The sequence below is a fragment of the Myiozetetes cayanensis genome, unplaced genomic scaffold (genome assembly GCF_022539395.1).
Source record: "Myiozetetes cayanensis isolate MyiCay16 unplaced genomic scaffold, myiCay2020 scf5-8, whole genome shotgun sequence".
NCBI lineage: Eukaryota > Metazoa > Chordata > Aves > Passeriformes > Tyrannidae > Myiozetetes > Myiozetetes cayanensis.
The window spans coordinates 111,483,575-111,510,819 of NW_026087742.1; the positions used below are offsets into that span (position 1 = coordinate 111,483,575).

Consider the following 27,245-nt stretch of genomic DNA (forward strand, 5'->3'; position numbering starts at 1 on the left):
GGCACTTTGTGCATGGTCTGGGTGATAAGGTGGTGATCGGCCAAAGGCTGGACTTGACGATCTTGGAGGTCTTTTCCAACCTAATTCATCCTGCCACATTATTATATCTCATTAACAAAGTCATTTCAATGAAAGTATTACAAGCACAGATACAGTTCTTTGTTATTCAGGATCTCACTGTTGTTAGTGGTCAATTTTCCCACCAATTCATAAAAAAAAAAAACCCAAGGAAATAAAAAGTCCAGATTTTAATGTGCTAGTAAACAACATAAAAAACTCCAACAAAACAAGGAAAAAGTTTTGATCTGAAAAAATAAAAACAAAACCCAACCACATTTGTAACACATTCTCTTAAAGTTTAAATTACATTATTGAGTTGGTATTGTCTGAACAAATTTTTTACTACCGTTATCTCGAGGTTCTTAATTAAACCTCTTCAAGATTTGTACATCACAGTAAATAATTCTTTCATAGTCATTGCTATGGATGTAACATTTATCCTCATTATTGAACCTTCATCAGATTTGGAAGTTAGAGAACTAAGAAAACTGTTCCAGAAATATGTATATATTAAATCCAAGTAAAGCAACATTTAAAACAAGTTGAGAGCAACAGACATACCTCCAATTAAGAATGATTTTTAAAAAGGATAAAAAAACCAGTCCAATGTATGACAAGACTGCATTACAAAACTCACAAAACTTAACGTACAAAGCACTTCTAATAAACTTCTTCCAGCCGTACTTTTAACTTCACTAAGAATACTTTTTTTTTTCCTTGTTTGAAATCAGGAATTATTAAAAAAAAAAAAAAGAAATCAACAAGAAATCAATGCTGTTGAGTTTACAGCCAAAGGGTACACAATTTATGCCACGGATGGCACTTTGCCTATCCTATTCCTCCCCCCCAACTCACATGTAACTCCATCCACATCGTTGGGAAGAGCTCAAATGATGCCACTATGAGGGCCACTCATTCTCAGTGAATACCACTGCATAAAATACTGCCTGAGGTTTTTTCCCCTCTCATGCAGAGTAACTAGGAACTCAATTTGTCTTTATGAACCTCTCTCATAAGATAATCGCTGTCAGAATCCAACTCTTCTTCATCTACTGATGTTTCTTCTGCCAGACGTTTCATGCCCCGCTGTTGTGAAATGGCCAGGGCGTATTTGATGTTGTAGATGTTCCATTCACAGCTGTCAAAATAAACAGGAACATGTGAGAAACAAGATTCTGGTCTCCTCCAAAATAAAAACACTTCTAGCAGAAGGCTGCCTCAAATTCTCTGGTTCTAATAACATGCTTACTCCAAGTTTTTGATTTAAAAGTTTAAATGTAACAACACGTACAGTTTTGAAACATCTTCGAAATGACGCTGGATGCTTTTCTGGAGGAACTGAATCACAGGGAGCAGCTTCACTGACCTGGAATGGAGAAAACACACAATTTGCAGTGCAATTCATTTTTACATATGGAAATCCTTTTTGTAGTCTCTAGATTTTAACAAGCATACATGTTAACTTTTCAGAGCAAACTTTGTAAGGTATACTAAATAAACAAAAGCTGTTTGCTTTTGACTCTTCCCTCAATAAGGTCACAGTACTCAACACAAGTAATACAAGCAATATAATGTAATAATAAGTAATACTCGATACAAGCAATGCCAGAAATATCTTCTTCTAATGTCAAACTGCAGCTTGAAGAACTAATTCTGCTTGCTGGTAGCAATGACAGTTCCTTCCCAGTACTACAACACTTTCTGAACAAGGAAGAGTTTGTTTTAAATCATCCTCTTCTACTTGAACAGCAACAAAAGGAGAAAATTTCTTCCAGTCATTCCAGTAACTAAAACATTAATACCAACGTTGAAGCAAGGACAGAGTTACACAATGCACTGGTGTTTAACCTGCAGGACTCTCTCTCATATTATCTCTCAGCCCATTTTAAATTTGTACATTTGCCTTATTTTGTTCCTAAATGCCCATAAATTCTATACTATGGGTGGGCTGAATATAATTCACAGACCAGGCACAAGCAGTGGTAGAGAACTATATAGGAAAGCTGAGTACTAGCAGCTAAGAGTTCATGCTCTAATCACAAGCTTTTATATATATATATATATATGTATTTTATATATATATATACTTAAAAAATAGTTATAAAATAAGTGCAGTCAGTACCTGCCAATTACCTTTCCGTGACATTTAAGATACATAATTGTTTAAAAACTCAATTGTCAAACCTACTGTAACTCTTGAAATCTTTATGTATTTATAGGCTAAGCAAGCTGTGCAAAGCTTTATCTGTTAGACCTGAAAATGTTTTTGCAGTATATTTTCACAAATCCAGTAGTGTATTCCAGTTCTATCATATACACTTTTTAGAAGCATAAAAACATTCAGGTTGGAAGAGATCTTTAATATCAAGTCCAAACCATTACTTTTAACATTAGTAAAGAAATTGTAAAAATTAAATAATTGTTGTGTATGCATTATCTAGAACGTCAGTAAGTGTTAAGTAAAAACTGACAGGTTTTAATTTTAATATGCTTGTGAGCATTTAGACTTTCACAAGATCTCACCTTGTTTTCAGTTTCTGCCCATGCAGCATGAGCAGCTTATGAGCCCAAATAAGATAGAACTCTAAGTGACACGAGGTCTCAAACGCAGAGGCCAGGAACTCCAATAATTTCTCCACATACAGGTCTGGGAGCGATGAGCAGACAACATCAACTGTGCAAGAAGGGAAAAAAGCCCAGAGACATTCAATAGAGTTGAATTACTATCTGGAGTAACATGAAAGAGACCATGGGAAAACATAAGGGGAAGGAGAAGGTGGCACTGTCTTGGCAATTGTTTGATATTTAGAGCTGTAATTCAGGTTAAAGTACCACAGTCTCTCAGGAGACAAGTCTTCCCTCTTTCAGCCTTCCAATCACTCCTGTATATAAAAGCAAGAACTCTTCCCTCCACAAGTTCTTCCTCCTAACAGACAATTATCCCTACTAGCCCTCCTTCGGAACTTCAACTTTCCCCGTCCAATCCTACTCTTTCATTGTAACAGACTTTAGTCAAGTCTGACTTCACACAAATTTCTGTATTCAGTGGAATTAGTTATGCACAATGGTCAGAGGCAATAAAGGACACTTGAAAAGACAGCAAAGTCACCTGCCCACAGAGGAAATGTCTGAATGCTGTCAGCAATTGTGTAGCACAAAGAAACACAATTTATAAGTATTCAAAATAATCTCACATGTAGCTATGATGACTTCATTATATATAATCCTTCAAAAATAACCAAGTCCCATTCTCTGCAGCCACCGCTCCACCGGCCTATGTGACATTCAGCTGTGAAAAAAACACTCTGCTTTTAAAGAAACCAGCACACATTTCACTCTGCTAGCAGTGGATTACATCACCTGAAAATTGCAGGCCTCATCATCTGCTCCTGAGGTTTGGGTATCCACCTGCTAATTACCCAGTCTTGCCCATGTACATAGAGAGTTTTTGATAGCTTCAGTAAAAGAGAGCTAAGCATTGCCAGACAGAGGGAAACACCATTATGTCAACTCAGGCATGCAAAAGATAATTATGCATGTCAGGGTAAATCATCAGGCTTGCTGCCTGGGGAATAAGGTAAGAAAATCCTACAAAGCTCTTGTCTTGCAACACATCTGACTTCACACAAGAGCATATTTTAACTAGATTAAAGGAATTTTTATTTGTTCTAGATGAAACACTGGAAGGAAATAAATACCTTTCACTGGGGTAACAACAGTTTTTAACTAACCCCAACATAATATAACTGGTTTTAATTTCTGGTTGGAATTTCCCAGTGTGCAAGAGATCTATTGCCTATTGGTGCATCACTGCGCAACTCCAAGTCTGGTTCTGCCTTCTTACTTTTCTTCTTTCTTCTTTAAAGTGCCGTTAGGCACTTGAAGACAGTAAAAATATTCCCCTTTTCTTCTGAAGACTGAACAAACCTAATGCTTCAACTTATTTTGGGTTACACGTCTCTGCTTACAGCTAGCTCAGCCGAATTCCATGGAAGATCCACTCACCTTCACTGCTAGGAACAGCCTCTATGACCTCCTGAATTAATTTCTTTTCATTCAGCTTGAAGGCCATGATGATGGCCATAGTGTACTCCTTCTGGCGCAGTGTTTTGTGTATGTTGCTGGGTGTGACATCAACATCCAGCTCAAAAGGATCAAAAATCAGTCCAGAGTCCAGTGAATAGATCAGAAGACCCTCTGTGGTGGTGGCTGCCCAGCTTCGTCCTAGAAGACAAGTAACGATATTTAACAAATATTTAATGAAGATGGGTCTTCTAGAATGGAAACACAAGACTAAGGATGAACAGATGACTGTTTGTTTGCATTTGTTTGCAAGAAGTGGGTAAGATTGAAAACTGCACCTTGGATGGACCTGTCAGCAAGGACAATGTTTGTAAGAAACACCAGCTCAAGGTGACACACACTTAAGTTTCCTAAATTACGCCCTGCACAGAAAACCAGTCTCTGAACCTAGCAGCACTATGCTACATCTGCAAAGATCTCCAGGGCATTTGCACTTTGTTATTACTCCTCCAATGCTCCGCTCTTTTGATTGTTTCATAAGGAATGCAAACAACCTAAATTAATTGTCGACACTCACCTGTAGGAGAGAATCGCACACAAGTCACTCTTATTTCAGGTTTAAAGTGCCGGTAACTCATGTCACCTAAAAGAGAAGTTTAGAAGTGATTCAGTATGTTCACTAAAAGTTCACAGTCTAGTTATCAACTCTAACTATGATGTTACCTTTAAATAATGCAGAACAGGGCAAAAACTGGCAGAGTTAAAGCCTGGATAAGGCACAGTCCACACCTGAGAGATCAGCCTACAGCTCAAGTAGTGGGACTGAATTTTGCTCTTTGAAAATTAAATCAGGACTGCTGGGTTCCTTATCCAGGAGATCCCTGTACCTCCTGTTTCCTGTTGCTTCTACTGTGCAAAAGGATCCACCCATATATCAGCTGAAAACTTGTGTGACAGATCCTCGTGTCTAGAGAACATCCAGGTAATCCTAATGTTAAAACTGAGCTCAACAAATCAAACTCTTCTTTTCTATGTCAAAGGTTTTGGTCCACACAAAACTAGCAACAAGAGGAGCAAAGCCAAAGCCATACCTCTCTTTACTCCAGGAAGAGGAATTGCAACACCATCATCACCTCCACCCCCTTCATCAATCAGAGCCAAGCTGCCAAATTCAGTCATTTTTCTCCGATCTAAGTATTCCTAGGAAAACAAACAAGTTCCATTCAGAGCACTGAATCTCCTCTCAAACAGTCCAACCCAGTTTAGAGGGTGGTTTCACATCATTACAATGTTGTTTACTCCAGAGATGCACTGTTTTGTTTCCTCACCTGCAGCCCTGCTCCTTTTGCCATTCAGGCTCCATAACTGCCCTGTGCTAATAGAAGGGCTGTGTGGCCAGACAAGTGTGCAAATGAGATTTTAGGGACCTCCCTGCCCCCATTTTTAAATCCATCCCTTCCAGGGTTCTTTTTCAGCTGCTATCCTTTTAAGCCATGTGCTGAGCAGTGAGAGCACAACTGAGGGCAGCAGAGAACCAAACTCTGCTTTGCAAACCACTGTGGTCTAACAAGAACACTTGGAACAACAGTCTCTGCAACAACCATCACTCTTCCAGGTAAAGGGGTGTTGAAAAGGTTTTCTGGAATTATTTTCCTTCTGATGATTTTCATCACTTACTTTACATTTGGAGGAATTTAATTTTGCATTTGGCAATATTCAGAAACAGAGTTTCTGAATAAAGGTCAGTGTTGATGTTCTGTCTCCACAATAAAATCCTTCATTTCTTTGCCAACACAAACAACTGGCATCCAGGGAGTTAGTTCAGTATAAAATGTTAAGAATTTAAATTTTCACTTCAGTTTTAAGTTTAGTGACAAGTAACTTAGTATGTTTGAGAGTTCTGCTTATTCAATACAAACCCACTACAGTTTGGCAAAACTGTAGCTAGCTGACTGTCAGGAATTAATTCTGTTTTCTGAGAAATATTTCCTTACCCCTCTCCTCCACAAAACCAAGACAATGAACCCATGCTTAACAAAACACTCATGAATCACACTTAATGAGATGTTATACCAAAACCAAAGTCTTGTGGGGGTGGAGGAATGAAAGAAAAAAAGACTCCTGTGCTCACGTACCTCCATTGCATCTAAAGAATGGTTGCATGAGATTTCAAATTTTTTCATAAGAATCTGTTCCTTGACATTATATATACAGACAAATTTTGACAATCCACCTGCCAGAACTGACTGACCATCTGCTGAGTAACACAGAGTAGTAAAAGATCTGGTAAAGAAAAGAGAAAGCAGTAAATTCACTGTCACATCTGGGCAGAAGAGTACAGTGTAAAGACAGAGAATGACCATTCCATGAAAAAAGTGGAGGTTTTCAATCATACAGTATGCACTTAACATACAAAATCATTCAGCACAAACAAATCCTTGGTGTTTTACTATGAATCACAAACAATTTAGAACTTCAGCTTTTTAAGTACTTTCATTCTACTGATTCTGGGTCCCAGCTCAGTGAATGAGCTCTCAACTACACCTTACACAACACCGAGGATGGGCAGAGGAGCTAAAGAAAAACCAATGTCATGACCTGTTTTAAAGAAAAGGTTGAGAGCTCATCACCAAAAAAACCATATTTTTTTTCTTTTCAAAAAGCCATTGTTTCTTTTTTTAATTTTGAGTGGGAGTAATATGAGAAAAAAAAAAAAGGAAAAGGAGCAGAACGAAACATGACTTTTACATTATTCTTTTTGACAGCACATGAATTCAACTTGCCTTTAAACATTACTGCCCATGCACAGCAGCATGTAATAAACCCCACACTGTATTAACGTTTTTTAAAAAATGAAGTAATTTCTGCATGCTAATAGTTACATGCTAGTACTTCTGAAACAAGACATTCACTTAAAAACCTATCACATAGCAAATGAACAACTTCGTCATGAAAAGGTTGATATTTTGCTGGGAATCCAACTGACAAAAAAAATACACATGCTCAAAATGATGCTGAGCAGTGGATGAACACAGCAAAAGACAAAAAGGAGTCACCCAGATGTCAAGTCAGGCAGTGTTTTAAAATACAGCATCAGAATCAAAATATCTGAAAAGCAGATAAAACTCTGAAATCTTCATGTAGAAAACAAATGGAAAGAAACAATTCACAAACAACCCAGTGTGGCACCCTCTTTTCACTGCAACCCCATGTACATACTTGCCCTTGGCCGCCTGCTTGGCAGTTATTTTATCAAGCTCCTTCCTCCCCATCTGAAGATCGTGCCTTCCCTCAATTGAGCCAGTCTGCACTGCATTTTCATGATCCCAAAATGTTATCTGTCCATCCAAAGCAGCCACTGCGAGCTCCTTGCCGTCAGGACGGAAAGCAACAACGAGAACTGCAAAGAATTTAATTAACAGTTAAAAATGCAGTCAGACATTTTTCTAAGAAGGTTTTTCTAGGATCTTACCTCAACTACCAAAAAACGCTTAAGTGTAACCAGTATGACTGTACTTTTTTCACCGAACATACACATATTTAGCTAATTCTAAAGCTAGAGATAGTATTAAATTAAAATATATATAGCACTGTTAACCAAGTACTATAGTGAGATATCTCAGCTTTTGGGTTTTATGATCAAGAATGAGTCTGTCCGTATTTGACACGTTCTTCTGTTCATCACTGAAATATTTTAGATGATACTTTTATATTTGATATAAGATGCAAAATGAAATAAAATATTACCATCTGAGTTCATTATTAGTGTCTCCTTAGTTCTCCAGCTGTCTAACATATCCCATAACTTGACTGTTTTATCCCAAGAGGCACTGGCTAGAACACACTTCATTGGGTTAAAGGACAAACTGCTGATGGGACCCTCATGGCCTGCTAAGACCTAGGAAGAGAACACAAGGCAAAACGGAATTAGGTGAAAGAAACTGAAATTCATGTAGTCTGCATTCAGTAAACTCCAGATATAGCCATTAAACCATGCCTAACTTGTCAACACATGCCTGAGATCACTTTTGGACACGTGGCATGATACACACCAGTGATTCTAAACTTTTTAATTTCACAATATAGACACTCTATTTCCACTATATAGATATCTACAACTACTCCTATGCATATACAGCCTCTTTAGAGACCAAGACTTAGGAACGCAGTGTACCATTTTCCCCCCTCTAATCAGAACAATCAGACCTACTATGAAAAAACAAGTCATTGCTCTGAGAATTCGTATCCCCTGCAGTTGAAAACACTTCAGAAAACACTAATAAAAACTGTAAGAGTAATACAGATTTTTATGCCCCTGCTCTGCTCCAGCAAAACCCTCCATGAAATCTGTATTGGTCTTAATGCAGCACCTAAAATTTCTCCATTACCTGCAGAAAATGTGTAGAAAAGAACATCTCTGAACAACTGCTGGAGGGAAAGACTCTAATGACCCTGCGTTAGCTCAACAATACTGTTGTTACCTTATCAACAAGAAAGAGCTCATTACTCAAAAATTCTAAAAACTATTATTTCACACATAAATTCAATGTAATTTCCATGCAATAAATAAAAAAATTAAAAAAATCCTGTGAGAAACATAGTGCAGCTCCAGTTTTCGAATGTAATGAAACCACTTCCTGTTGTACTGAAACCCTCTGATCAATCCCAAAGTTACTGAGTATCACCACAATTTATATTGTGTTAAATTCAAGCCCAACATTGTAGGTCCTTACATCCAGCAGCCTCCCACTCTGCATTGACCAGATGAATATTTCAAAGGAATCCTGGGAACCAGCTGACACAATCTCCCCACTGGAGTCCACAGCCAAACAAGAGAACTGACTTGGTCGTGGGGACGTAAAGGTGCGGAAATTGCGGTATCTGTGGTAGGCGTGGAAATACATCATGAGAACACTTTAGGTAGATTGAAAGGTATGTTTCACAAACTTATTTAAAATGGGATTTCATTTTGTATTTGTAAAGTCTTTTACACTATCTACAGAAAAAATACTCTATGTATAAAATTAGATCTGATGCCTCAGCACGATTCCAAGATTCAAAAGAAGTATTAAAAACTCTGCAGAAATAGGAGCCAAAAATACTCAAAGAGAGGAGCTCTCTTCTATTAAATAGTGTATGTTTAATTTTTTAGAAAATATGGGCTTGCTTATACATCCAGCTCTGTGCACAGTTGTATTATAACAGCTCAACCACTAAAACTACGGCAGGTGTTCAGTTAGTCAAGTGCCATCTTCCCATTTGAGTAGAGCCAGACAATGATCCTACTGAATTTCCAGCTTCCCTGAGAAAACTTCTTCCAGAATTTTCTTCACAGAAACTGCATGGAGTGACAGGATTCCTAATTATCACCTAAATTTAAATCAAAGGCTGAACCAAAACTCAACAAGGCAGTACTCACAACAAACGAGCAATCAGCACTTTGCTGTATTTTGGGGGGGGGGACGTGAAAGCTGAAGACTAAATGAGACACAAAAGCTCTTATGAAGAGTTACCTGTGCAGATCAAAGGCACGCACTGTTCCATCAAGGGAAGCACTCAAAACAACATAACCAGTGGAAGTGAAAGTTACAGCAGTTACACCGCTGGTGTGTTCTGTAAACGTGACAAAACAAAAGCTGCTTGAAGTGTTCCACACTTTCACCTGCAAGAGAGACAAGAAAAGACTTCTTAGAATCTCCATAATTGGTTCAGACAGACAGTCAGGGTAAGGCAGCAGAAGAGGAAAGAAAAACTAGTTCTAGAACTCTGCAATAGCATAAAAGACTTCCAATATTATCAGTAAGGAATTCTGTGGAAGTGAAGTAAAAAGGTCAGAGCTTAACTTTAAACTGCTAAAGACACATTTGCTACAGGAAAATCCAAGGGGAGATACAAAAAAAGAACTGAAACAAAGTTAGTTTTCAAGGAGAGCTGTAATGCTTGGTGAGCATCTTCAGCTTCCAAGCTTTGTACTGCCATGGGTAAGACAAGTGTCAAATTCAAAACCAACTGTGAAGCCATCGCAGAAGTTACAACTGAGATGATATTTCAGTTGGGCTTTTTCCCTGAACAAAAACTATGAAAAAAATTATGTATTTAGTTTTCTGCACGTTGAGACTTCAGGGGCTTGGCCAGTTTTGAACCCAAATGGCATAAGCCACGAAGTGGCAGATTTTCTTCTGACGCTCAAAAAGTATTGACTGGAAATCAGCTGCTATTGTTGTTCCATTTAAGTGCCAAGACATTGTGGGATTGCTCTACAAAATATCTTTAAAAAAATAAAAAAGTACCTGCACCCATAGCATAGCATTTCACTTCAAGTCACCTATGAGAAAGTAATTTTTTTTTTTTTAACAAGAAGCTGCTGGAATGGTGCACTTAAAAAGAAAAAGTTGCACTTTCATAAATAATTTGAAATTCATTTCATATGAAAAACAATTAAGAGGGCATGAATCTGGGTGACTGAAGTTCATTCATCCCAAAGTGTCATGGAACCACCACGAGCATATGTGAATCAACATTTGATGAATTAGACATTTTGGTGTTTATGGTGAGTGGATCTGTAATAATTAAAAAAACCATCTGCTAAAAAGCATATGTGATGTAATTTGCTGACACTAGTAATAATAAATCAAAATATACATGCTCTAGAGAAAAAAACCAAAAACATTTAAGAAGTGATGATGCAAAATCATTGCTTTATATTAAGAAAAGTAACAGAGCTTTTGAAACAAAAAGGAAAGTCAAGCTGCTTACTATGTTATTAACACTTCAGTTCATATTCCAGGAATATTTCCCCACTTACTTTCCCATCCTCCCCTCCAGTTGCTATGTACTGTCCATCTGGAGAATATGCCAAGGAAACCATGCTGTTGAAATGCCCCTGCTGCTTCAGCACATAGGATTCACTTTGCCATTCCCACACCAGGAGCTGACCCAAACCTGTAACCACAGCAGAAGGACTGACCAGAATTAGGAACACAATGACCCTGCAAATGCAAGTCACAAAACACACAATTGCAAGCAATGTAATAAAAAAAAAAAAAAACACAAAACAAAACCAAAAGATTGATGCAGACAGGTTGCACTCTGCATCTTTCAATCCTAATAAAAGCCTTTTCTCTGTTGTAACTTCAAGGCAACTTTCCTCAACAACCAGGAGCTGCTACTTGGGTTAACGTTCTCAATACTACAGCAGCAGTGCTACCAACCAGCTGATAAATGAGCTGGAAAGAAAAGCAGGGCTGCATAAAAGGGTATGGGCTTGGTTTCCATGCAAATCGTTAAGGACTGGGTGGGAATGCTGAAACATCCAGGCAGGTTTGTGATATGGGATGTGCAGCAAGTGGCAAAGGAAGACTGAATGGCCCAGAATGAAAGCATATTACAAACTACAAGGGATATGGGCTTTACCCTAACTCTGCTTGGGTTTTCATATTTGAAACATTTATTTTTTCCTTCGTCAACAAAATATTTTCCTGAATCACAAGAATTCTGTGAGGAGAGACTAATTAGGGATACTGGTTTTACTCCATCTAGATATGAGAACACATATCATTAACAAGACTTTAACATTTGGAGTCAAGATCAGTAAGAGGAATTTGGGCTGGCACACCCACCATATTCCTCATTTTTCCATGAACAGAGACCCCCCCAAAATTTGACAAACCTGAGCATCCAAAGGCAATCCAGTCCCCAGTGCAGTTGATAGAAATAGAAGCTATCCTTTGGTCTGAAATACTGAAGTACAAGAAATATCCAGTAAACAAAATTGTGTTTTCACATCTTGTGCAATAAAACTTCAAGTCTAATCTTTATTATCCCTGTTCAAGCAAGTTGTTTGATCACTTTACTGAACTTCTGTACCACTGTAACAGCAAAAGCCTCATACATTTTTTTTTTCTTTTTGTTATACTCAAAACTACCAAACAGACATTGCTGCCTTATTTGGAATGAAGGCAGAGTATCTGCATCCCAAAGATGTACTTACCAGCACAGAGCACAACATATAAGAAAAAAAAAAGGTTTTTTGGACATAAAAATTCTTTATCTGGTATCCTACAGCTATGGAAAAGAATTATGATTTTATTTTTTCAACTTAGAGACAATTTACAGAAAATTTTACATATGCAGAACTCTTTTTTCAGCTACTAATTTCTACAGAGAAACTAAAAACAAGGAAGTCCACATTGCTGAAGAAATCTACAGCCAATAACTAGGAACTTCTGAATAGCTTTCTCATTCAGACCTCATTTTTCCATAAAATCCTACAGAATGGAGTTATATGGTATTTATTACATAAATTTACAATTCTGCCTTTCCAGAACTAATAGTACTAAACAGATACTCATGTCTTAGGATTTTTGCTCTCTGTTTATTCATCCTTCACTATTAAACATGGTGTGTCCTCAGCCAAACAAACAAGAAACTCCCCCAAACTAGTAACAGTGACAACCCCATACCTCACCTCAAGGAGTGGATCAGATTGAATTCTGGAAGCTCGTGGAGGTGAAAGATTCCAGAGGCAAAACCAGTGACTAAAAGGTGTGTTTTCTTGTGATAGGCTGCAGATGTCAGGTTATTAAAATCTCCCTCTTTATTGAAAAAATACCTGGCACCAAAGAAATGAGAAGGAAGCAAGGTGAATGCAAAAGAAAATTGCGCTGTTAGAGCTGCATTTCAACATAGGCCAAATATTTTGATCAAGGTCTCCTATAATAATGCTGAAAAGCAGGAGTTCCAGAAATTGCTAAATATATGTACTTTATATAAAACACACTTTAAAAATATGGCACTTTACAAAGCTAGTGAAAACTGATTCTCCTTTTTTCTCAATGTTCACCACTGATACAACGATCTGATAATCAGAAGTGACACCTCATCACGTGCAGTGAAAGGGACTAAAAGTTAACCTTAAAGGAACAGCCCTTTTGATCATCTAATGTCAATCCACTGGTTATTCTTCTGTACATGAGTCCTCTTAACATTGTATACTCCAAATTCCTTCAGTCTGGAAGTTCACTAAGGCTAATTCAAACCTGGGTTGGGGCAGGATACTTCCTTTCTACCTCCTTCACAGCGGGGGAGCCCAAGAACACTCAAGTATATCAAATGTTGCTGTAACCTCCTGAAGTCAACCAATCCCTTCCTGCAAGAAATCAAAGCCTCTAGACTTCGAGGGTACTGTAATAAAGATCTCATTACACTTTTTGAGTTTCAAACAATAACACGTATACCTGTACAATAACATGTATACATGTATTTCTTATGTTATTAAAATTAACTCGTCGTTCTGAAGGTGGAAGGTATAATCAAGATATAATTCATATAATCAAGATAAGACAAATAGGTGTTCTACCAGAAATATTTAGAATGGGACCTATAGTAAATGTTTAAATCCTGGGCAGTTTTATTCTGCTTTGAATGAGGAATAACAGCTGAAAATAAAGCCCTATACAGTAAATCCCCATGAGATAAATCTGACTGTGGAAAACTGAAAGCCACTTACTTTGCAACACGTGAATATTTAACCTTATTTCTAGTCTCCTGTTCACTTGGATTGGCTTTTCCGTGGATTTCTTCACCCTTTGGTTCTTCAAGCAACTCTTCATCATTTTCTCCTGCATTCTCTTCCTTAGCTGCATCTTTTGGGGGCATGGGCTTCAAGCCATCAAGCTCTGTGTCACACTGCCACACGCAGAGAGCTGCATCCTGGCTAATTGTGTACAGCTACAACACAAACACAAACATGATTATTGTCCAACATCTCTGCTTTGTGTTCTACTCTTAATACAGACTCACAGAAGGGTTAGCAAGTGTGCACTCTGTTGTTAGGATAACATATAACTTGGTCCTCTTAGAATCTGAGGTATTTTGATCTGGAAATTTCACTTATCCTGAGAGCTGGTGATTTCCTCTACCTGTTCTCAAAAATTTTTTGCAAGGACCAAAGGTAATTTGATTACCGGACAACATTACAGCTAAATAATTTTTTCATGTTTAAAACGATCATGTTTTAGGGGAGCAGTTTTCAATAGCTTACTCACATTCTGAAGTTTACTTCCTTAAATATTCATGGAATTGTAAACTCCCGATCACAGCAGAGGAGTCAACAGACATACTGCTCATGCACTTCCTAAATTCTGAGATATTGTCAAAATGGTCACCTACAGGTAAGACTCTGCTCAACTATTTAAATATTAAAATTTAAGGATGTTGTGTGATTATACATACATCTAGACTGTTCTCTTCAAAAAAGCAAGCCACAATTACATCCTTGTGCCCTCCAAGTGAGTAGTAGATCAAGTTTGCCCATCGTTCTGCTCCAAACACCCATGTAGACATGTCCTTGCTTCCCACTGCAAAACATCTACCAAAAAAAAAAACCAAAAAAAAAAAAAAAAAAAACAACAAGAAAAAAAAGAGGTAGTTTGAATTAGAACACTGGTTTGAAAAACTCTTCACTGGGGGGTGAATGTTCTGAGCACAAAGACATCAGTCACAGCTTCAAAAGTAATTTTACACACAACAGAGCTGTAAACTGAGGTTGGTGACTGCAGCAAAAGTAGAAGGAGTTAAATACATTCAGAATGTCAATGCTCACTATGCTCATACTCCTAAGATATGTTCCTTTTATGGACTACTAGGCATTTTCAAGCAACAATCCACTGATGATCCCCCATACATGCATATTTCATACTTTCTAGTCTGCCTAATTATATTTTTTAATTGAAGACAGAGTTTTTAAAGCTAGTACAATACTTAACAGGAAAGAAAATGTTGCATACAAATATTAACAACGTGTGCAGGTGGACAGTGCTTTAGTTTAACCACTCACTTGGAATCATCAGTCCAGTCAATACAAGTTGTTTCATCATATGGACCATAGTAGGTTTTGTCCAGAACAAATGCATTGAATTCTCGTTTCTTCCCAGGAGCATGGTACAGGTAAGCAAGGCTGTCCTTTGTAACCACAAATTTCCTGTCATAGGGGGTGGGAGGGGGAAAGCAGAATTGCACACAGAGCTGTTGAATCAAACAACTGCTCAGTACAGACTGCAACACAATGAAACAAAATGTTAAAAAGGCTCCTGCACTACTGAAACGATAAAAAGAGATTGCTTCTGGGTGAAAAACAAACAAAAAATATTTGCAGATTGATATTATCCCCCAACTTATGCACTGTAAAAGAGCAAACCTTCAGTAAAAATCAGCTAAGGTGAACAGTCAAATATTTATTCTCCAATTCTAATAAAAAAAGGAAAAATTCAAACACTCAAAACAGGATATTCTATTTCAACCTCTCTTCACCTCCATACATTGGCCACTTCCAGAAACACAAAGCTTGTGCAGCCCTGTTATATATATATATCCTTTAATATGGTCCTCTTGCCAGTGTAACTCCCTAAGGTCATTAATAGGTATCATCCCCAGATTGTCTTCATAATCACAACTAGTTTAAGTGGTAATTTCTGCTGTTTTGTTCTAAAGCATGCACTCTCTACTTACTTGCCATCAGGGGAAAACTTGACACTGTGAACTGGCTTGTGAAAATAAAACTGATGTATCACACATTTACCAATCAAGCTGACAAGCAAGGCAGCTCCCTCTGTAAGGGCAGAAAAAGAAGAGTCATGAAAATAATCAAGTTCCTAAAGAAAACATAACCCTAGCAAGCTTAGTTTCTTTCCTTAAATGGGAGGGGGTAAAGTACCTCCTCAGAAATTTTTCAAGGCAGTGTGCTTACTATTATTAAGAAGAAAAATACAAAACTAACATACAGTACCTAAATTCTGTAAAAAGTTCTTTTTAAGTTCTGTAAATAAAGAACTCTTTCCCAAAAATTCCTACCTAATTTTTAAAGCAGAGCACTTCTAACCTGTGCTAAGGTTGAATACTTAGCAACACAGATATTCACTTCTCAAGGCTGAATTTTTATTTCTCTCTCTTATGAAACAAATGTCTCCTTTGTGAAAGTACCTTCGTCAATCAGAATGGCAAGACTTCCATCTGGAGAGAGCCCCACGCACACAATATTAAGCCGTGTAGCCAAAGGAAACGTCTCACACTTGTTACTACAAAAAAAAAAAAATATATAAACCAGTAAATTTGGGACAAGGACATAGAAAGAACAGTGATCTTCAGTACCGGTGAAATATAGTCTGATACCTATGATAAAGGTACAGAATCAACTCAGACGTAAAACTTTCTTTAGGTGTCACAATCCCAAGAGCACCAACTATGTGGGTGTTCTGTGCAGGACCAGGAGTTGGACTCAGTGATCCTCAGGGTTCCCTTCCAACTCAGGATATCGATCCTACATAAGCCATGGGCTCCTGACTGCAATGCCGGCACAAGGAGCATCAGTCACAACCCTGGCACACAGGAAAGGCTGATGACGGTCTGAGCTTCGTCGTACACAAGAGTGAGAGCACAAACAGAAGCACACAAGGAAACCACACCACTAAGTCCAACGCAAACCAATTTCCCCCCATTTACTTCTAAAACACACCTTTACACCATTCTTACGCTATTCTCACCACGCAACACCCCGACAGGTATTACTCCACTGATAACCTTCTAAGGCCAAGCCGGGACATTTTGGAAGGCCGAGCATCCCGGAGAGCCCCAGCGGGATGCGGGAGCCGGAGGTGCGGGAGCACCATGGACAAGGCGGCCTCGGGTCGGGCTCCACAACCTCCTCAGAGCTTTATTCCCCCGAAATCCCGGTGCTGGCCCTTCCCCGTCCCTCCCAGCCCTGCCGGAGGCGGCCGAGGGGCAGGGAAGCGGCGGGCTCCGGGGACTCACTCACTTCTTGAGGTCGAAGAGGGAGACCCTGTTGCCGACGGGGCTGAGGAGGGAGTTTCCATCGCGGGTGAAGCTGAGGTTGCCGCGGCGGTACACGGTGCCCAGCAGGCCGGAGAACTGCGGCGGGAGGAAGGGGAAGGGTGAGCGGGGCGGGGGAGAGAGGGGAGCAGGGTGAAGGAAGAGGGGCAGGGGGGAAGGAAGAGGGGCAGGGGGGAAGGGGAGCAGGGGATGCCGAACCGCGGCCGCTCTCACCCGGTAGGCGAAGCGCATGGCGGACCCACGTGTGGAGGCAGCGCCGGGGCCGCGGAACTGCGGCCGGGAAGGGGCGGGAGGAGGGATGGGGATCCCGCACATGCGCCCGGGGAGGCGGCGGGCCCGGGGAGGGGAAGAAGCTGCTGAGGGTGGTTCTCCCCAGCGGCTCAGGGTTAAGCCCAGTCGGTAGCACTGGAATGGAGCACACCGGGTCGTCTGGTCCCACCTCCCTGCTCAAGGGCCAGCACGGCACAGGATTGTGTCCAGATGGCTCTGGAGTATCTCCAGAGAGGGAGACTCCACGCCCTCTCTGGGCAGCCTGCCGCAGTGCTTGTCCACTGCGCAGGAAAGGAGCTCTTCCTCAGGGTTAGGTGGAAATTCCCGTGCAATTCGTTTCTGCCCGTTGCCTCTTCTTCTATAGGTTGGCATCCCTGAGAGGATCCGTCCTCTAACACCCTCCCTGTAGATATTTACGCACGTCGATGAAGTCCCCTCGGTCTCCCCTTCTCCATCCACAGACCGCATCTCTCCCCCGACAGCCGTCCCCGTCCCTCCCCAGGGCGGTGTTGCGGGTGTTAAACCCGCCACGAGGCAGGAAAACTGTGGTTCTTGTTCATAAATCCTTCCAGGTGACTGCAGGAGCTGGGCCTGTTCAGCCTAGGGAGGAGAAGGCTGAGAGGGGATCTCATCAATACCTATAAGCATCTCCAAGGCGGGTGTCAGAGGATGGTGCCAGGCTCTTTTCACTGGTACCCAGGAGCAGCATGAGGAGTGTGAGCCATTAACTAAAACGCAAGAAGTTCCACCTCAACACGAGGAAGAATGTCTTTCCATTAAGGGTGAAGAGCACTGGAACAGGCTGCCCAGGGTAGGCATGGGTTCTCCCTCTCTGGAGACATTCCAAACCCACATGGATGAGTTCCTGTGTCACCTGCTCCAGGTGGCCTTGCCTTGGCAGGGGAGTTGGACTGAATGATCTCCACACAACCCTTCCAACAATTCTGTGATTCTGTTAACTAAATTAATTGCAGCGGAGAGCAGACGTGTGCACAGTATGGTCATTTTCTGTAAAATAATATAAAAATACCACAAAAAAATATATGAGGAAAAGAAAGAGAGAGATGGAAAGGTTAAAAGCAGATAGTGAGAAGATATTACCACCCATGGATCCAGCGAGGAGATGTGATTGTTGTAATTTCAACATCCCTTGGTCAGAGCGATTGTCACAGTCTTGATCCTTTGGGGGTGGGGGCCCACAGAACAAGAAGTTCCTTGGTTTATATATACATTCAAGTTAGCATTTGAACACCTAGGTCCCTCCCCAGGAAGGGAAATGTTCATGTCTGAGCAACCCTGAGGCATGCACCTTCTTCTGATGGAAAGATCCCGAAAAGTGTCAGGAGGTGCTTTGGGATCCTTGGTGGTCTCGATCCCCGTCTCTTGGTTTTGCCCACTCCTTGACCCCAGTTCTGCACCTGCACTGCATGTTGTGTGGTCACCATGGATGTGAACAGGAAAACTGGCACTGGAAAGGTGCTGCTCTACCTTCCTACAGCCCCACATCCTGTTCTAACTTGCCTGTTTGAATGGTCATCTGTGTTTGAGGCGTAACAATCCATTAACTCCATACTTCTACAGCCAGGCCCATGGCTCCCAGATGGGACAGGATCCAGGGAGTGAAGCAGGAGCAGGATAATCACTTCCAGCTGGGATGAGCCTGTCTGTGTGTTCTGCTTGTGCAGCAGGGCAGACACACAGACAGCCTGGAGCTAACAAGCTTTAAGGATGCAGTAAATCAAAATGCTGATGCATGTCTATGTATATGTTGCCAACCTGGCAAAGGACTCAAGGTTCCTATATCCTATAGCTGAACTATCTTCATTATAGTACTAAAAATCACACCTACAGGGTAACAAGACCCTGCCCAGGTGAAGACCCTTCCCCTGAGCATGTATAGAAGTTAGCTGGGAGCACATAACCTGTATGGAAAGTACTAACCATTTGTAATAGAGGGTTACTGACACTGAATTTCTGTGTATAAATAATGGTGCAGGAAGTCCAGAGGGATGTGCTTGATTTGTGGAGCACCACAGAGCACCCAGGCTTGTGCAACCTCTGAAATAAATAAATAATCAATGTCTCTCTCCAGGGTGTAATTGTTGGCTTGTTGCACACAGGGTAATGAATCTGATTTTTGCAGGCAATGGTAGCTTTGGCTAAAATTGGTGAAACAATCGCTCCTTCCAACAGAATAGAAGTCAGAGCAGCAGAGGAGTTGATTTCTTTTTAAAACATGTATATTTAGAACTGTAACGCTTACAATTTCATTAAACAATCTTAGTACAATGTGTTTAATCTAACAGTATATTACAGAACAATGTGAAAAATGATTTAATAGCAAACCATGAAAATGGAATTAATAATACCTGCAGTGTCAAAGTCACTAACTTGTTACCTTTTCCAGTCAAAGAATCCCAGCAGTCATTCACACTAAATGATGCTTTGGGTTTTATCCAGAATAAAATGGTATGATTTCCACAGAGAAAGGGCATTCCTTCACAGAAAGAAGATGCATAATAAGAACATTTTCAGCTAGCAGGTCTACTTTATACATCTATTTAGACTTCTTTTTTTTTTAAATAAAAAAATAATAATTAAAAAAAAAATTGTTTAGCCCAGTGCAGGGTGCCTATTCATTTCTTCAACTTAATTGCTGTTCTTTTTGGAAAGAGGGTTTGTTTTTTATTTCCCCTTTATAATTTAGCAGAAGCTGAGTTTAAGAAAAAAAAATAATAACGATGAATTTGTCTAACAAGCAGCTCCTCACTTTAGTTTTACTGTCAAGTATTTGACATGGGACAGTTTCCTCTGTGGAGTCTGTTGACAACGCACCATTATAGATCTGCAAGTAGAAAAGGTCATTCTCACATTAAATGCACAAGTTTCAGTATCAGAAGCAGGACATCAGAAGTTGTAATTTTTCCAGTCACAGGTGGATTTGCAACATTCACAAAAATTACACTTTTTTTTTTTTTTACATTTTTTGTATTTACATTTCAGATATAAATAATGAAATTCTTTAAGTTACATGTTTTAACTTTGCTTCACGATTATTCTACATCTGCAAGCTTTCCTATATCAAACCAACCTCCTTCTTTCATCATGAATGCAGAAGTCTGGCCTCTAATCAGTAATAATTACACTAAGCCTTTATGATGAAAGGTTGACTGTTCAAGTATCACATCATACTGAAATTTTTGCCCCAATTTAAAAATTGGGGCAGCAAACGAAGCCACTTGGAAATGGTAATAAAAGAAATTAATCTGGGAACTCAATAAGCCAAATAATTTATTATTAAATTCTATCAATATCTTTCTTTGGTAAGAAATATGCAAGAGGATGACCCAGCCCCCACCCCAAAAAAAAAAATCATATAATATGTGACATCACAGTGTCTACTCTGTGAAGGAGAAAGCCTCAGAAAATTAAGGAATTTTGTTCAGTTAAGATTGTTTATAGCAGTAGCTCTTCCATGCATCTAAGTATGGAAATGATGGAAGTTTAATACAAAATTGCAATGGCAGGAATTAACAATGATAAAACAAACCAACAAAATGAAACCAAACCAGAAAAGCAACTGTCACACCGGTGAATGTGCTGCTGGATGTTCTGTTATGTTTCTGGCACATGTGTGGAAAAGCCCGTAAATTATTACATAAAAATTCAAGATTTGGATAATTATATCATCCAACTCTACATTCTAAAGTATGTAGGAAGCATGAAACAAATCTCTCAGCTGCCTGACAAAAAAAAAAAAAAAAAGAAGTGGTCCAAATACTTGGATTTTTTTTGCTTTTGTTGCCCTGTGTTTTGATGCAGGATGTGACTGAAGGGAGAAAACCCAATAGCTTACACAAAACATACTAAAGTGGCAATATAAACTAGCTGACACAAGCTTCACTGTACATTTAAATTGATACAATTGTCTGGTGCTTCCATGGCCAGTACACGCCGAGTGCCATAGGTCTCCTTAGAGTTAATGTTACAACGAAGACTAAAGCAGGTCATTTATCCTTTAAAGTGCTTTCATATCCAGTTTCTAAATGGGTTTCTCTGTTCCTCCCTTCCCACACCGAGTCGTCACGTGACGTTGACTTCCAGAACGTGGTCGTCCTTGCTGGGAATGACGAGGATTTGCATTCCCGTGCTGCTGTTGAAGACCTGACCCGGAGAGAAGGATTGGAGCCGGGGCATCGGCAAGCCCTTGTGCTCCCCGCTGGCTGTGGAATGCAGGCTGCCTCTGCTCCTGATGCTGCTGCTGTCAGCCTGATCATCCACGTTCTTGTCCACAGACAGGTTATCGTTTTCAATCCAGCTATCTGTTTAAAACAAAAAAAAAGAAAAAAACCCACAGGTTTATTCTACAGACAGATTAAACAGCTTAAAGGATAATTTCAGAGCTCAGACACACAGTCAAGTTTACCACCCGCTCAGTTGCTGAGCATCTCTGCTGAGGTAACAGTCTGTGCACACTTGTGGCCAGCACCAGATGTAACAGTGAATTGTACTGGTTTATAGTGAAAATTTCAGTAGCGTTACCTCACATTTGTCCCAGGCCAGAAGGGTGCACACTGGCAGGAACTGGAGCTCAGCTGACACATGCTGCTTGCACAAGTGAATTCTCACTAAGCTCTGGGAACTACTTCACAGTAGAGATAAATACTCTGGATGGCTGTGGTAATTTAAACTCTCCATCTAATCTGGTCTACACGCCACAATTTTTCAGCAGTTCTTTTGTTTTGCGCTTAATCCCTTAAAAAAACTGGGGAAAAATTTCAAAGCTAATGAAGACACACTGGATGTCCAATTTACAGAAAATGAAACTGCAGGATTAGAGGACTATCAAATAGTTTTCACTTGATTATAAATCCAAGAAGAGACAATTTCCATGACAGTGACAACTACTTTTCAAACTAATCTTATAAGGAAATTTAAGAAAACAATGCATTTATTATTCCTCCTCACAGACTGAGGTGGCAACCCAAATTCAAAGTTCCATTAGAGCAACATTTTATAAGTTTTTTTCAAATGAGAAGTGTTAGTGAAGGTCAGTAACACAGACTCCTATGAATAGCTGGCCAATATGCTTCTTGCCTTGCTTTTCTCTTTACACAAGAACACAGGAGAAGCAGAATAATTTCTGTAAGTAGCCACACAGCCAAGAGAGCCTTACCAGCATCAAGTTGCATGGAGTGAGCAGAATGGTGAGGGAGGTATTTAAACAATCTGACATCAGGGAAAGGCAGATTTCCAGCAAACAGCGGCATCACTTCCATGTGGACTTTGTGAGTTGCTCGAGGTGCTACAGGCATAGATATCACTCCAGAACTTTTTCCACAGACTGCCCAGTTACTACTGTTGTCAACAACTGCGAGAATAAAGAGCAAAGACTATAAAAATCTTTTCTGAAAAATGGAGAACCCTCAGAATAGTTTGGTTTTTTTTCAAAATCAGCACTTTAGCAACATCTAAAAGCCCACCAGCTTTTATGTGGGAAGAGCTGTGCAAGGTAAGAAAACAGCTCTACACAAAAGGGACTATAGTTGGGGCCCAAGCAAGTATTCATCCCTTCTGAAGAGCATTTATATTCCACTGGAGGACAGATTAAAGAGAAAAAAATAAAATATTCTCAGTCTAGCAAAATGCAAACTGCTTTGCTGAGCAGCCATACCCACAATACAAGATAAGTGCCATATAAAGTCTGGCAGGTGCCATTGTCAAGAAAAGAGTACTGGGGAATTTTCAAGAAAAATAGTCTTACCTTCATACATAAGTTTTGTTGTGCAATATCCATCTGATTCCGTTAATGCTTCATCTCTGTCAACCTCTGAGAGGTCAACAAGTCTGGTGATTGACACCTCTAAAGAGCAGAGGGAGCCTGTTTTACAGTACTCTGCCCCCAATGGTGGGAAAATCTCACTTTTCACATGATACAGTGTCTGTCAGGAAGAAAACAGTGCTGTTGTCAAGAAAAAAGGGGTGTTTTACTTGTGTTTAAGTTGAACTGGACAACTGATACGGTACAAGCTCAACTTTACATTTAACTGCCACATCCTCTTAGATCTCTTTAATGCAAGAATCAGTTATAAGTAACGTTCACTTCATTATCTTGCTCAGTTTACAAAAATCATAGAACATGGAATCCTAGAACGGTTTGGGTTGGAAAGGACCTTTAAGACCATGTAGTTCCAACCTCCTGCCATGGGCAGGGACACCTCACACTAGATCAGGTAATCAAACCAAATTTGATTCAATCTATTTTTGATACCAGCAGTTGAGCATACTTCCATTTTTTCCTTCACTATTGTGCTTTAACTCAGCCTTTCAATGTTCCTACATTGACCTTACATTAATCTTATTATTTAAAATTTTTTTTATTAGTTTCTTAGCACCTCCCTTTACAGGAGGAGTAATTCCAAGTAATACAGGAGAACTACTTCACCCCTCTTACCCTCATAGGCCCCAAGTAGCAGTGCCCACATCAAAGAGCTAATTTTCGATTCCTACAAAATTAAATTTCTGCCAAGACCCCCACTGTTTAACACAGCTAGTTCTCTTTAAAATCTCCAGAAAGGTGCTGATACAGGTGCCAGCAAATGCTTGTTACATGCCAGCAGGTAAACAGACACCTAAAATATTGCTCCATTGCCAGTTTGAAATAAACAGGTAGGAAATGCAGCAACACTGAAGACAGACAAAAGGATTTAACCCAGTGAGAGTTTTCTCATGATGCTAATTTTTTGCCCAGTCATCACAAAGGGTAACACTGAATTTAGAGATGAGATTAAATAATGTTGATATAAGCTCCTATTAATGGAATTCTATCTAGCCTATAAGCTTCCTAGCTGATCAAAGGAATAAAAAGTTTGTGCATAAGGGGAAAGGAGAAACATTTAAGATAATGGCCTAGAAAACCCTAAATATTTCATTAGAGGAGCTCATCTCAAGCACTACAAAAAACAACTCAGATGCTTTCAATAGCACAGATTTTTTTGGAAGTTGCAATTTGCTTTGGAGAGCACAGTCTCAAGACAGCAGGGAAAAAGCAGCTCAGTAACCTACAGAGAGTCTCCATGGCACAAATCCAAGAAGACGAAAACACGAAAAAAATTAAACAAGATCAAGGTGTTATGGCCCCCACCACATTCCTGTGGCAAGGACATGATTCCACCATATCATACCAGGCTGCAGTTGTATCATTCACAAACTGGTTTTCCATTGATTCTAATTAAGTATTAATCTCATGATGTAAACAGAACCTTCCTAATATATTTGTTGACTTTCCCTTTCCGTATATTAGGAAACCCTTTTCAGTTAAGATGTGCCATACTTACAAAAAAATTTTCCACTTGGAACTCGTAAGTGAACGGCTTCAGGGTAAGAGACTGTTCTTCAGAGGTAGCTGGACAAAAGCTGACTGAAAACAGGCACTGCAAGGAGAGAGGAAGCTCTTTTGTCCACTTCAATTCCCATACAAAGAATATTGATTGCTTACTGAATACGACCTGAAAGAAAACGTTTAGAGTGTTAGCTCCTTCCTTCCTCTGAAAAACAAGTGGAAATGCACATACATATGTTTGTCTGTTCTGGCATTAATACAGTTTATAAAAATAAATTAAGTAAATCATTAGGGAAATACGCAACCAAAATAACTAGCAGTGATTTTTTTTTTTCACAATGCACATCTGTTTAAAAAGAGGGATTTCACTGTCAGAATCAAGTGTTTCAAAAGGGAACACTTCACATTCAAACATGCCTGGAAAAGATTACAATCAAAAGTCAAATTTAATAAATTTATTTATATGTCCTCATCTACTTTTCCTAGGCACTAAGAATGGCCAATTTAATATATTCAGACAAGGTTGCAAGAAACTTCAAGGTTGTCCAAGGAAGCTGTGGATGCCCCATCCCTGGAAGTGTTCAAGGCCAAACTGGATGGGGCTCTGAGCAACCTGATCTAGTGTGAAGTGTCCCTGCCCATGGCAGGGGGTTGGAACAAGATGATCTTTAAAGGTCCCTTCCAACCCAAACCATTCCGTGATTCTATGACAAGGAACTGTTCTGCAACTGAACTAGTTTACAGCTGTATTTAACTAAAAAACTGTGCCTACCTGATTTTTTTTCCTAAAACCTAATGACAAACTGCAGCCATAAGATGAATACATTAAATGCTAACAGTGATATTACATTTGTATGGCTGTTGTTCAAGCAGGTATATAGTGCTTTGCATGAGACAAACGGACAAGTTTGAAAACTTGCCTAATAATCTTTGCAAGTTTTAGAATTATTCTGAGATCTACAGGTGTCAGTGCTGTCCAAAGCATCCTTAAGAATCAATTTAACTCAGAGAACTACAAAGGTCTGACCTAACTCAGCTATCAGTCTTTATTACTACAAAATCTACGTGCAGAAGTGGTGCTAACCATTTCACTAACAGGAACTTTCATCTACCTGTCCTGCCAATGAGCTCATAAACCACCATGTGAATTTTACCTGTTGAGATGCAGGGTTGAGAGGCACCAGCTGCAAATCTGTACAGTCAGCAGAATTTTTTAGGCTGTAGTCTGAAAGCTGGAAACAGAGTTCTGACAAATTCTGAACACAGACTTGCACATATTTCCTGAAAAACGTGACACAGTTTGTTCAATGAAAGCTGAACCGTTACATTGAAAGAGTCCACGTCCATAAAACAAGGCTGTAAAACACCCTCTTTTTCACATTAAACAGAAACAAATAACTACACAGAAACAGGCTAGCTTGGTTCATCTTGTGGCCTTATTTCCAAAATAGCTGAAACCACAGATTTGTTTTACTGTCATGAAAGAACACCAGAGGAAATGCACATGCTTCCAGTGGGAAGACAATAAAAGCTCAACTTATACATATATTTTTAAAAAAGGCTGCTATAAATATTACTTAGGAAACTCCAGCTCTGTATTTTACAAGAAGAAAGAAACAATAAATACTTAATGAGTACATTACCGTTTGCCAGCTGACAATAAGGAATGCTTGGCATTAAAAGGGATGCAGAACGTTAATGCAATAATAGTGGAGTAAATCGACCAAGGACAATCAATGGTCACCTAAAGGAAAATAAAAAAGGGAACAAAGTTCTTATCCATAATGGTATTTGGCATAAAGATTTTGCTTTTCTTCTCCTTTCTAAGCAAAACTTTTCTCACAAAGTGTCTACATCTAATGCATCCAGAATGGGAAGAAGAAAAAAACAAACAAACAAAGAAATAAGTATGTTAAAAACTAATCTGACAAAATATAAGGTTTTTGTTTGCCTGTGAGTGGGATCTGAAATATCAAAGCAGCTTTTCCTACAGAACCTACATACCCAGTTCTGAAGACTGAAAATAAAGGAAGGGGGAATAGAAGAACGAAGAGGTAAAAGGACACGAACAGTACCACCAGCATCTTGACACAATAACCTGGTAAAGGTCAGTGTCAAATAAATTGCTTTTATTTTAAAATATTTTTTAAATATTTGATGTATATGTCTTTTAATTTGAAGCAGCACATTTGACTGAAGAACCTCTCCTGAAGTGAATGCTGCCATTCTTCCAACTGTAAAGCATATACATTTAACAACATATTTTATATGCTGAAATAAACCCAAACTTTTCTCACATCACATTTTAGCAATGCTGATCTGTAGCTATTCCTTTCTACCCAGCTCCTCACACACAAAGATGGACAATTTTAACAGGGAGTAACACTGTGAAAGGTGATGGTTTCAAGATCATTTTGCTGCCAGTTGAACAGTTTATTTCCATACTACTTATTTTATTCACCTTTCATAATAAAAATTAAGGGGAAAAATTACCTCCAACTAATAATGTGACACTACAGTGTTCAGTTGGCAATATATTAAACCTAGTGTATCTTTCTGCTTATGTTTACAATTTCTTTATATTTATAACATCTGCTATGATTTTTTGCATGTAAATCTTTTAAGGGAAAATAAGTTCCATACAAGCAGTTTCCCGTCACCACCACTTCTGTTTTGTGAAGTGTGACCAAATAAATTTCAAAAT

General features: G+C 39.3%; 2 protein-coding genes across 2 annotated transcripts in view; both read right to left on the bottom strand.

Annotated features, from left to right (window-relative positions):
- Positions 1 to 233: 233 nt before the first annotated feature.
- PWP2 (PWP2 small subunit processome component) lies at positions 234 to 17,232 on the bottom strand. The gene is made up of 21 exons (XM_050333517.1): positions 17,143 to 17,232; positions 16,895 to 17,007; positions 16,063 to 16,157; positions 15,592 to 15,691; positions 14,921 to 15,064; positions 14,317 to 14,452; positions 13,592 to 13,812; positions 12,551 to 12,694; positions 11,753 to 11,823; positions 10,889 to 11,025; positions 9,597 to 9,745; positions 8,817 to 8,964; positions 7,831 to 7,981; positions 7,303 to 7,483; positions 6,219 to 6,366; positions 5,175 to 5,283; positions 4,661 to 4,726; positions 4,066 to 4,284; positions 2,584 to 2,734; positions 1,352 to 1,426; positions 234 to 1,198 (listed from the first exon to the last, which is right to left on the bottom strand). The coding sequence occupies exons 1-21, from the start codon at positions 17,158 to 17,160 to the stop codon at positions 1,039 to 1,041; spliced, it is 2,736 nt and encodes a 911-aa protein (XP_050189474.1). The 5' UTR covers positions 17,161 to 17,232; the 3' UTR covers positions 234 to 1,038.
- Positions 17,233 to 19,421: 2,189 nt separating this feature from the next.
- TRAPPC10 (trafficking protein particle complex subunit 10) overlaps positions 19,422 to 27,245 on the bottom strand; it is a 41,283-nt gene continuing 33,459 nt past the window's right edge. Inside the window, exons 18-23 of the mRNA XM_050332612.1 lie at positions 26,185 to 26,285; positions 25,696 to 25,822; positions 24,537 to 24,707; positions 22,964 to 23,141; positions 22,376 to 22,570; positions 19,422 to 21,521 (exon numbers count right to left, since the gene is read on the bottom strand). Of these exons, the coding sequence (XP_050188569.1) occupies positions 21,283 to 21,521; positions 22,376 to 22,570; positions 22,964 to 23,141; positions 24,537 to 24,707; positions 25,696 to 25,822; positions 26,185 to 26,285 (1,011 nt within the window). The 3' untranslated portion in view covers positions 19,422 to 21,282. The remainder of the gene's footprint in view (positions 21,522 to 22,375; positions 22,571 to 22,963; positions 23,142 to 24,536; positions 24,708 to 25,695; positions 25,823 to 26,184; positions 26,286 to 27,245) is intronic.

Excerpts from the sequence above, each read along its gene's own strand:
- PWP2 (XM_050333517.1), bottom strand. Across the intron at positions 4,285-4,660 it reads TGTGCGATTCTCTCCTACAG|GACGAAGCTGGGCAGCCACC; the intron begins GTGAGTGTCGAC and ends CTTGTCTTCTAG. Across the intron at positions 1,427-2,583 it reads GGGCAGAAACTGAAAACAAG|GTCAGTGAAGCTGCTCCCTG; the intron begins GTGAGATCTTGT and ends TCTCCATTCCAG.